Source organism: Musca domestica, unplaced genomic scaffold (genome assembly GCF_030504385.1).
Source record: "Musca domestica strain aabys unplaced genomic scaffold, Musca_domestica.polishedcontigs.V.1.1 45, whole genome shotgun sequence".
NCBI classification, from domain to species: domain Eukaryota; kingdom Metazoa; phylum Arthropoda; class Insecta; order Diptera; family Muscidae; genus Musca; species Musca domestica.
The window spans coordinates 2,923,868-2,936,210 of NW_026712335.1; the positions used below are offsets into that span (position 1 = coordinate 2,923,868).

The following is a 12,343-nucleotide window of genomic DNA, read 5'->3' on the forward strand; positions in this document are numbered from 1 at the left end:
TTTAGCTACATTATAAACAGATTTTTCTTCAAGTTTCGGATTTAAATATTGTAATAACTTATGACAAAAGTTGCCTATGCAGGTCCACGTCGTCGTATAGGCATTCGGTATTTTTAAGATTTTAACAGAATTTTTAACGGATTTTATTTATTTATTTATTTATTTATTTTTTTTTTTTTTTTGGAAATTGTCAAATTTGTAACAAATGGTTGGAGGGTATTAAAAGTAAAAAGTTACAGCTTTTTTCCTAAACAATAAATAATTATTATTGACTTGGCAGAGAAAAGCCTAAAACCTACCCCTTCAAATGTGTTAACATTTTACCGAACAATATTAAATGATTATAAATTATAAATTACATAATTTCGTTCATGTAAAATAAAAAAACTTTTTTTTGTAAATTTATTTCTCCATAAATTATAACCTAAAACACATTAAATTTGATTACTCTCTTCAAATCAAAATCAGATTTATAATTTATATAGTTTCTCTGTGGTTGGTTAACAACGGCGTGTGAACAATGGCTAACTAATGATATGTTATTGGCCTGGAGCTATTTTCTTCTTTTTTTTCCATTCAATGTTTAATTTTGAATTTGTATAACAAACACTTCAAACAACAGCAGGTACATTTTGAAGAGCACTCAGGGCGCTGAACAAATGGATGGAATTTGTAGGGATTTTATTTTGATGTGTCAAAAAAAAGTAGGTGGCAGCTGGAGGCAATTGGGGAGGAGGGTGTTTCTGCCGATTTGCACCATAATAATTTGGAATTAAACGATAAATTAATAATTATGTGAGCTGCGATTCATTGTGATGTAACACACTTTCTTAATGTTACAACGTCAAAATTATATTCCCTGCCTAAAAAATGGGAACAAGATAATCGCCTTACCCAACCACCAATTTAGCATAAATTTTCCAAAAAAATATATATAATTTTATTGTGAGAATTTTAGTTTTAAATAGTCTCATCAAAAACTTTCATTATTTCCGGAGTAAATATTTGAAAGGAAACATTAGAGAGTAAATTCACTTCACCACTTTTCCATCATTTGAAAATAAAAAAAAAAACAAAAAATAATAGGTTAAGATGTCGTTTGTCAAAATTTTTTTCCCAAGCGCTAATGAGCTGAAACAATTGTCGTCGTCGAAATGTAGCATAATCTTTCATTGTAATTGTTACACAATTTGCACAATTTTATTCTAATCTTAACAAATAATTATTTAATAATTAATAATTTTAAATCTATCATCTGTAGTCATATGACATATAACTTTTGATACGGTCGAATGGGCATCTTAGAAAAAAATTTTCTTGACATTGATCTTTTTTATGCGAAAGCCGTTTCGGGATATCTATCTGGTTGTGGCGCAAGATAATTTTCGTAAAGAGTATTCGATTTCGGCAAAACTTGGTACATCGTAATATAATTGTCAAACTTAGATTGAGTTTGGAGATTGGCATCTTCGCTCCACCCCTTTCTGATACCTCTCCCACAAAAGGGCAGCATTTTCAAAAAAAAAAAAAAAAAAAAAAAAAGAGTAAAGAAAGTCTTAAAGTCGGGCGAGGCCGACTTTATGATAACCTACACCAATTTGCTAATTTAGTAGAGCTCCGCATAACAATTAAAAGTTTTTATGGGAGAATTCAATCATACACGCTATGATTATAATTATAATTATAATTTAAAGTTCAAAGGACTAAATATGCCGAAGCAATTGTATCTTTTAAATTCGGACTTGTATTGCCCATTTGGTGCACAATTAAATCGGATAAAAATATATATGGGAGCTATATCCAAATCGGAACCAATCTCGATAAAATTTGGCAAAGATATTTCTAAGCTGTATTTGATATATTTCCCTGAATATCGATGTTACGGAGTGCATATTACTGCTGTGGGTAACAAACATATCACAACTAGGATGAACAGTATATATGGGAGCTACAGCTATATCCGAACCAATCTTCACCAAATTTGACATACTAGCTTTTAGATTCAATTCGGTCGTAAGTGCCAAATTCCATCCCATTTGGGCAAATATTAGACGTTTGATGTACAATAAAAAGCAAATCGGACGAATTTATATATGGGAGCTATATCCAAATCGGAACTGATCTCGATAAAATTTACCAAATGTATTTCTGAGCTGTATTTGATATATTTCCCCAAATATTGTTCTTACAGAGTGCATATTACGACTGCGGAGGACAAAAGTAACAAATCGGATAAACATTATATATGGGAGCTATAGCTATATCTGAACCGATCATATTAATATTAATCATATTAAGAGAGAGGTTCATCTGATTAAGCTCAAACTTGGTAAATCATAATATTTGTATCAGTGTTAGGAACGAATATATTAGGTGCTAATATTGTGAATAATCATAACTTTCAAAAATTTAAAATTGTCCTCAAATTTCCCACAGCCCAACATTTCTTTTAACACAAGGTTTGGTGTGAAGATGATAGGACAGATCTCTCCTTTCTGTACCTCCCCCACAAAAGGGTCAACATTCAATGTAACCCAAACTCTCATAAAAATGCGAAATGAGCATCCGATTGTTTTTCAACTTCGCATATCTCAATACTTCTTCAAACTTTTCATGATTTTAGCCAATTTTAAAACAATTCCACCAAAATCGGTTGAAATAAATGTATGGGAACTATTGCTATATCTGATCCGATTTTCATCAAATTTGAAACACTTGCTTTTAGGCTGAATTAAGTCGGATTTGCCCTTTCACTTGAACGAATATTAGACAGATGGCGCACAATAAAGTGGAATTCGGACGAAGATATATATGACAGCTATATCTAAATTTTGACCGATTATAACGAATCTAAATAGGGTTATCTTAACCGGACAATAAATACGACCTGTTATTGAATGAAATCAAAAATGTCGGAAATAGCATCACATTTTAGAATAAGTTTAGATTTGTTCGAATTGGTCACCTTTGACATGAATTATGGCCTTCAAACGGCCAATGAAATCGTCACACGCTGCCCAAATAATGCTCTGCGGTATTTTGGCCCATTCGCGGCAAAGCGCTTGCTTGAAATGATCGACACTTTGGTATTTTTTAGTGCCAACCTTGCTTCCCACAATACTCCAGACACAATAGACCAACGGATTGGTATCCGGAGATTTTGGTGGCCATTGTGCGCTGGAAATGAAGCGAGGAACTCCATTTTGTAACCATTCTTGGGTGGCACGTACTGTTTGCGTGCCCAAGGCTTTAATACACCCTCCAGAATATTTTCGAGATAATATTCGGCATTTATTCTGATGCCACAGTCGATTAATACCAGTGGAGAGCGACCATCGGCTGTTATGGCAGCCCACACCATCACTATAGCCGGCCCTTGAGTTTATGGTGGTCAACCGAAGGTGCACATTTTCAGCTGACCTCTTTGGCGTACACACGATTATTTTGTTTGTTTACAAACTGCTGGAAAATGAATGTTTCCTCATCGGAGAAAACGAAATTCGGCAGTTCACCCCTTTCGGCCAACCGAAGCTACTCGTTAGCTCTTTTGAGTCTATTTTTGTTTCTGTGGCGGTGAAAGTTCTAGCAGTTTTTGGAATTTCAATGGCTTTACACCGAGCTCATTTTTCAATATTTTCCGAATGTAATATTGCGATATGTTCTGCTCACGTACCATTTTCGACCACTGCGACGGGAGTTTCGCTTCTTTACATTTCGAACCATTTCTACTGATGTTGCTGTCTTCTTCCGTCCACTTCCTTCTGTTGCGGTGTAAGTTCTTGCACTTTTTGGAATTTCAATGGGAGCTCAGGATAAGCTCATTTTTCAATATTTGGCGAATGGAATATTACAATATGTTCAGTTAACGAGCTTTTTTCGGCCACTGAGACGCGGGTTTCGATCAAGTCGCTTCTTTACTTTTCGAACCATGCTGATGTTGCTGATTTTCTTCGGCCCACTTCCTTTACGTCGGGCTACGCAACCAGTATCTCGGTAACGAGTGATGGTACGAGACACAACAGATTTTTTCACATTTAAATGCTGGAGTGCTCTAACGATAGCCACTTGCAGCCTTCCAGCCAAATATTAAGAAATCACACTATCACGCTTGAATTCCATCACGAATAAATTTTTTTCTGGAAAATTCTCACCAAAATGTGTTGGTATGCTTGCAAACAATATAATGAACTGTCACTGGATTAATTTTAACAGCTGTCGGACGAGAGGCTTTGAAATGACAGCAGTCAGTAGTTGGTTGCAGTTTTTTCTTCTCACCCTGTATATATGGCTACATGCGGCTACAGTTATACCGCATTTGATGTGCTTGCTTCTAGACTAAATGCGGTCGGATGTGCCAATATTCAATTCATTTGAACTGATATGGGTCATTTGGTCCACAGTTAATACGAAATCGGTTGAAGATATATATGGGAGCTATATCTAAATTTGGAACAAGTGTTGTTTGGAAAATTTCATCTCAAGCGAATAATAAATGCGACCTGCATTTTGTTCACAACAATATATGGACAAACGGACGCAGGGACGGACTGACATGCATACACTGGTGGCCAAAACTAAAGCAACTTAAATCGCAAAGACAATAAATGTCCTGTAACTTCTACAAGAATAAACAAATCGTAATTATTTTTCCAGTTTTAAATGAGGGGCTTAATTCACTTTTAAGAAACTAAAAATAAAAATACAAAAATAATTTTGAACGAAAAATAATGTGTGGAAAACTAAAATGACCCAATTTTTGCTTGGTCAAAACTAAAGCAACTTTTGATTTTTTATTTTAAAATAATTAAATTTTGGCTGGTAGTCGATAGCATAACCATTATTTTCGATAGCAGCTGCACACCTACGAGGCATTGAATCTATAACACGCTCAATTTGATCCTTGGGTGTGCTTTCCCAGGCACCCTGAATTCTTTAGAAAATGTTGTGCTTATTTATTTCCGAATCTCTCTTGATCTTCCTATCTACGATACTCCAAAGGTTTTCTAAGGAGTTTAGCTCAGGTGATTGTGCCGGCCATAACAAAACATGAATTTTTGACTTCCGCAACCAATATTTGACAAGTTTTGATACAAGTTTGGGATCCTTGTCATGCTGAAACACCCAAAACAGCCGAATATTTTACTCAGTGTAAGGGAACAACGTGATGTCCAACACATCTTTGTAAACAAACCGATCCACAACTTCCTTTATTTTATGGATAGGCCCAAGTCCATAGAAAGAAAAACAGCGCAACGCCATTTTTGACCCTCCCTCATGCTTCACTGTACCTTTGCAACACTGCGGCTTGAGTCCTTCATTTTTGGTCTTCTCACCATAAAATTTTTCACTTCTGAGCCTTTAATATTAAACGTAGACTCATCCCAGAAATAATGTTTTTTCCATTGAGCTTGATTCCACTTAATATTATCGTTTCCGGAAGCCTTTTTGATTTTTTTAGATATAAATGGTTTTTTGATGTCTTACGGGCATGCAGACCAGCTGCCACTACTCGTCTACGCACTGATCTCGAGCTTATATCCAATGATTGCTCTCTCACCAATCCAGTTGAACTCTTAAATAATTGTTTTTTATTTCTCTCACAATTTGTGGATCAGTACGGGCTGAAGTTTTTCACGGCCTTCATCCGTAATAGACTGTTACTACTGATCCAGTTTCATAAAATCGACTTAGTATACAGAAATAATTATGAAATCACATAAATATTTATGAAATATTTCTCGGAAATCATTTTCTGTAATATGTTGTTTTGATAGTCACTGATAATTTGCTGTTTTATTCAGGTACTGTATTTGCTTTTAGCCATTTTTAAAATTTTTTGGGCAGTGCTTAAAAAACGAAAAGAAAAACACATACTGTTGTAAAAAGCTTCTCAAAAAGGATTTATGACAAGCGAAATTGTCGAAGGAAGCAAAAAGCGATAAATATCACAGTAAAAACAACTGAAATTGCAGCGGTTATATGAATGTACAACAGAGTTGCTTTTGTTTTGTCCAAGCCAAAATCGGGTTAATTGACTTTACCAAACATTATTTTTTATATAAAAATGAATTTTGGTTTTGTGTTTTAGGTTTTTAAAAAGTGAATAAAGTACCTAATTTAAAACAAGAAAAACTTTATCATTTTCTTAATTTTTGAAAAAGTAACAGGGCATTCATTCTCCTTGTGATTTCAGTTGCTTTAGTTTTGGCCACCAATGTAAATCGACTCAGAAAGTGATTCTATGCGGATACTTAAAATAAACTATGGGTCTATATCGTTTCCTTCTCTATGTTACAAACAAATGTGCAAAGACGTTATACCCAAACTACTATATGGTGAAGGATATAAAAATATTCAATATACAGTTATTATTGTAACTGTTATCTAAATCACCTCTATTCTTTTAATTCTTTATTTGAAACCATTTCATAATTTTTCAAAATCTAAAATTAATTCTACCCTAATATTTGGTATTTAAAAATTCCTAACAATAACAACATGATGTAATATTTATTAATGCCAATAATAATTGCTCATCCGCCAGGAGATGTCATATTTTAAAAATAACAGGCATACATTTAATTATCGTCAAAAATTCCAAATTTTTTTGGAGATTATTTTCTCCACAAAAAAATAGACGAACAGATGTTTAGAAATTGTCTTCAAAAACAAAAATAGAAAAAAAAAAACACAACAAACAAACACTCACCTTCTGATTCATTTAATAATTCAGATGAATTGCCTAAATCATCATCATCATCGTCATTGGTATCCAAATCTTCGTTGTCATCGTTGTTGTTGTCGTTACTGTCATCTTTAAGATCCAACGACTCGGTAACAGATTTTGAAGTAGTGCTGCGATTTTTACCACCACTTTCGCCATTTGCAATTGTTGTCACGTTAAGCGACTTGCCATTTAATGCCGATGAGGGGGTGGTGGTGGTAGTGGTGAATTTAAAAAATCTTGCCTGTCTTAAGGGCAAGACAACATCGGCTGGTGGCTGTTGTTTTCCCTCGCCTACTTCTAAAGTCAGCGGCTGTGGCTGCACCACTGCTGCATTGTCATTATTTGGTGTGGCAATTTGCCATGATATGTTGGCACTGTTGTTGTTGCTGTCGGTGGAACTATTGTTTTGATTGCCATTGTTGTTGAGATTATAAGAAGTTTGCTGTTGTTGTTGTAGCTGCTGTGAAACCGCCGAATTGCCACACAATATCAGCATAAATACCACCAAAACCAGCCACCAACAAATGCCACTGAGCAAGCCACTAGCCTGACGATAACACCATGATGAAGTGGTTGTGGTTGGCAGTGGGGATGACGATGATGCAGCACCGCTACTCCAACTATTGGGGCCTACTCCTCCCAATGCATCACCACCTACACCAGCACGACTTCTCCGTCTTCCACTATTCGCTTGATTTCCACATTTACAACAACAAGAAGGCTCTTTGTGTTTTTCCGTTTGTGGTTGCAATTTTTGAAGTTGATGTTGTTGGTGTTGTTGCTGTTTTTGATGTTGGCTTGGTTTGGCGGTTTCTTGGCTTAACGGCTCTCTAGACATCATCAGCAAATGCACCGTGATAAGCACCGTGGTGTAGCAGTTTGAATGTTTCTGTTTTTCGTTTTTGGTTTTTCTTCTGTTTTTTTTTATTTCGATTAACTTGAGTTTCTCTTTAAAATTTGGGCTTCGAAAATTTTCAATTTAACACTCATGGGCCTGGTTTTCTGCCTGTCGATCTGTCAGTCAGTCAGTCTGTTCGAATTTTCTATTTTTCTCGCTTTCCAAGTAAAAAATATTTTGTACTCTTTCCTTTTGATTCGTAGCAAGTTTTTCACACTCTTCGTCTTTTATCATTTGCTATTTTCAATATTTTCTGTCCGTTTTAATTTTTCTTTTTTATTTTTGTTGTAGTTGTTGTTTTATCTCAATTCGTAATTGTTGTAATTATGCAGAATTTTCTCGTTTATTTTAAGGCCACATTTATGGTAATTGTCTTTCAAACCACAACCGCTAACGTCGCCGCTGCCTGAAATGCCGGTTTCAAAATCTGGCTGCTGTTTGGGCTGATGCTTCTGCTGTTGATGGTGGTGGTGATGGTGTTGTTGTTGTTTCTGCTCAGCTCCACTCAGCTGTGGCTGTTTCTGTTTTCGACAATAATTCAAGTCTTGTTGTAGACTTATTTTCACTTGTTGTTGGTTGAGATCTGGTTGCAACATTGGTATCTGGAAAATGAAAAACAACAAAAACAGTTTCATGAATATTCGTACCGTAGTTGTGGCTCATAAATCGAAAAAATGTATGAAAAATGTGTTGGAATTTTAATGTTTGAAGTAAAAAAAAACTGAAAACAGAAAACATTTAATGCAAATATGGCCAAGACTTCTTTGTGGGGAAATCTTTTTTGGCTAGGCTTTGGGTTACGACTTTTCAAAATAGTTTTAAAAACAAATAAAAATATATATTAAAAAAAGATAAACAAAACAACAATAGCAGATAAAAATATAAAACAAAAAAAGTACAGAAAGTCCTAAAGTCGGGCGGGGCCGACTTTATGATACCCTACACCACTTTGCTAATTTAGTAGAGCTCCAGATAACAATTAAAAGTTTTTATGGGAGAATTCAATCATACACTATGATTATAATTATAATTTAAAGTCCAGAAGACTAAATATGCCGAAGCATTTGTATCTTTTAAACTCGGACTTGTATTGCCCGTTTGATATATATGGGAGCTATATCCAAATCTGAACCGATCTTGATAATATTTGCAAAGATATTTCTGAGCTGTATTCGATATATTTCCCTGAATATCGTTGTTACGGGGTGCATATTACGGCTGTGGGTAACAAATATAACAAATCGGATGAACAATATATATGGGAGCTATAACTATATCTGAACCGATCTTCACCAAAATTGGCATACCAGCTTTTAGACTCAATTCGATCGTAATTGCCACATTTCATCCCATTTGGGAAAATATCAGACGTTTGGTGCACAATAACAGGTAAATCGGACGAAGTTATATATGGGAGATATATCCAAATCCGAACCGATCTCGATAAAATTTAGCAAAGGTATTTCTGAGCTGTATTTGATATATTTGCCCAAATATTGTTGTTACAGAGTGCATATTACGGCTGCGGAGGACTAAAATAACAAATCGGACGAACAATATATATTGGAGCTATAGCTATATCTGAACCGATTTCGATCAAATTTGGTTTACTTATTTTGAGGCCTAATTTGGTTGTATTTGCAAAATTTCATACTATTCGGGTTGATATTACACGTTTGGTGCACAATAAAAGGCAAATCGGACGAAGATATATATGGGAGCTACATCTAATTTTTTACCGATTATCTCCAATTTCAATAGGTTTCGTCCTTGGGCCAAACAAATGATTTGTGCAAAATGTCATCTGGATCGGGTAATAAATGCGAACTGTACTTTGTTCACTAAAAAATACATGGACAGACGGACGGACACGCATAAATCAACTCAGAATGTGATTCTATGCAGATCATTAAAAGGAACTATCGGTCTATCTCATTTCCTTTTGCCTGTTACAAACAAATGCACAAAGACATAATACCCTGACCACCTTGTGGTGTAGGGTATAAAAAATAAATATAATAAAATATAACAAACAAAAAACGTATAAATAAATTAATAACTAACTAATGAGGCATACATCAATTATTTAATTAATAAATTAAAACACAAAAATAAATAATATTTATTTTATTTAAATAAAACGATATATTTATTTTATTTATAATTAAAATATTATTAAAAAATATTTATTTTATTTAAAAAAAAAATAAAATATATATTTTAATTTATTTTAATTCAGTAAAACTCTCGTATTTTTTGTAAATTTTTTCCAGAGATAGACTTAATATTTAAACCGAAATTCCGGGTCCAAGACCCGGATTAGACCCGGACCAACTAAATCATTTCAAAATTAATGCAAATACCTATCCAACAAGTGGCACTGATGATGGAGTTATTTAAAGCGATTCTGGATTTGTATCAAAATTATTGATTTTTTGGACCGGTTTTTTTTTAAATCCCCCAAAACTCGAAAAAGGCCTCATACTGGAAGTCTACAAAATGTTGACACTACAACATTTTCAAAATGCTACAATATTTGTTATTATCTTTCTTGGATCCAAAGCTATAGCTCTTTGAACTCGGACAAGGAACCGGGGTAAAAAAATCTACCTCTAAAAAAATTCAAAAAGATCAGAGAGTTTTTACTAAGCTTAGGCCTAGAATCACTTATTATTAATTCATAAAAAACGTACCAACATGTACGAAAATGCAAAATGGTATAAAATTTAGTATATGACGGTGGGATAGGGCTGGAAATCTGAAATTTGGTATTAGGGTCACTTTTTGTGAGCTGGGGTTGATATGTGAAGGTGGAATTTGAAAAACGTATCAAGAAGTACAAAATGGTATAAAAATTGGTATTTTGGGAAGAGATAGAGCTCGAAATCAGAAATTTGGAAATATGATCTTTGATGTTGCTCAGAATTGATGAATCAATGGTTTTATGGAAGTTCTAACAATAAGCGTGGCGCAAGTACTGAAATATTGATATTGGAGTTGCCATTAGAAGGTGGTGTTGGAAATATGCACTGCAAAGTTCAAAAAGTATTAAATTGTACTAAATTTGCTATATGAGGATAGGATAGAGCTGGAAATCTGAAATTTGGCATTTGGAAATTTGATCACTCTTTGTGGGAGGGGTTGATATATGGAGGAGGATTTTGAAAAGTATGAAATGATATAAAATTTGGTATTTGGGGAAGAGATAGAGCTAGAAATCAGAAATTTTGAAATAGGATCGAATAATAAAGGTACGATATGAAAACAAAGTTTAGGAAGTAGGGTTGATATAAGGAGGTGGTTTTGAAATCGTGTACTAAGTCTTAAAACTGTACTTAATGGTACTAAATGTTGATACAATTGGTGTGGACGGATGGAGCTGGAATTTTGAAATGTTCATATTACAGTCACTATTAGTGTGTAGGGTTGAGATTTGAAGGTGGTTTTGGAAATGTGTACTTAAAAATTCGAATAGTACTAAATGTTACTAAATTTGTGATATGTGGATGGGATAGATCATTTTTTGAAAGGTGGAATTGCTATATGATGGTGAATTTTGAAAAACGTATCATAAAGTACGAAAAGTACTAAATGGAATGAAATTTGATATTTAAGAAAGGGTATGGAGCTGGAATGAGTGCCTTAGATATTGTGTAGAATTGATGAAAGGTTTCATGGAAATTCGAACAATAAGTGTAGCAAAAGCACTAAAATGCACTAAATTGAGACATGGGAAGAAAGAAAGGGTAAAAATTTTGTTTTGAAAACCAAATTTAGGAAGTAGGGTTGATATGGAGAGGTGGTTTTGGAAATTTTGTACTAAATGGTACTAAGGTTGTTACAATTTGTGTTTGACATTTAAAGGTGGTTGTGGTGACATACAAATCCGAATAGGGCTAAATGGTACTAGATTTGATAGATCTGAAATTTGGAATAAGTGTAAACCACATAACGGTCTTCATTTAAACGGTATTTTCCGACGGATTTTTTTTTGTTGAAATTTTTCAAATGTCTTTCAAATGGTGAAGGGTATAAAAATTTCGGCCCGGTCGAGCTTAGCTGCTTTCTTACTTGTCTATATTTGGGTCTACTTTCATAATCTACTGATTTATGACATTTTAAAGTCTCTATTGCCCTTGATTATTGATTTTATTTAATATTTCTTACAACAAAAACACTCCTTTATGATCAGTGTTTTGAAAAAAAATATATATATTTCAATTAAGACATTTAATATTTTCTTGTAATTTGCATTTAACAACGTAATTAACTAATGCAATTCATCAACACTTTGTCCCGTTCCATTCCCAACCGACTTACACACAAACAAACGTATGTAAATTGTAATGTATTGTTTTTATTAGTTAATTATACATACTTTTTTAAAACGAAGTGAATGGTTTTGATTTTTTTATTTTTATTTTCTTTAAATTTTCTGTTTATTTTTAGCGAATTACAGCATCTGCCATCAATGGAGAATGCCATTGTAAAAATATATATTTGATGTTGTGGTGTTTCGATTCAAAGATAAATGAGCGTTGATAAAAATACTAATTTATTAATTGCATGCATTAATTATTGTAGTTTTATAAGTATATACCTACTACCAACCACATTTTTTTTTCAATTTATAATTGACTGTTAGCACGCACCCCAATTTTAACAATGCATTTGTTGGAAAAAAATAAAATAATAGAAATAAATAATCATTGTGATGA

At 33.7% G+C, this 12,343-nt stretch overlaps 1 protein-coding gene across 1 annotated transcript in view; it reads right to left on the reverse strand.

Annotated features, from left to right (window-relative positions):
• Positions 1-12,343, reverse strand: part of LOC131804487 (mucin-5AC-like) — a 161,311-nt gene that overhangs the window by 88,662 nt on the left and 60,306 nt on the right. Inside the window, exon 3 of the mRNA XM_059127431.1 lies at positions 6,710-8,227. Within this exon, the coding sequence (XP_058983414.1) occupies positions 6,710-7,568 (859 nt within the window). The 5' untranslated portion in view covers positions 7,569-8,227. The remainder of the gene's footprint in view (positions 1-6,709; positions 8,228-12,343) is intronic.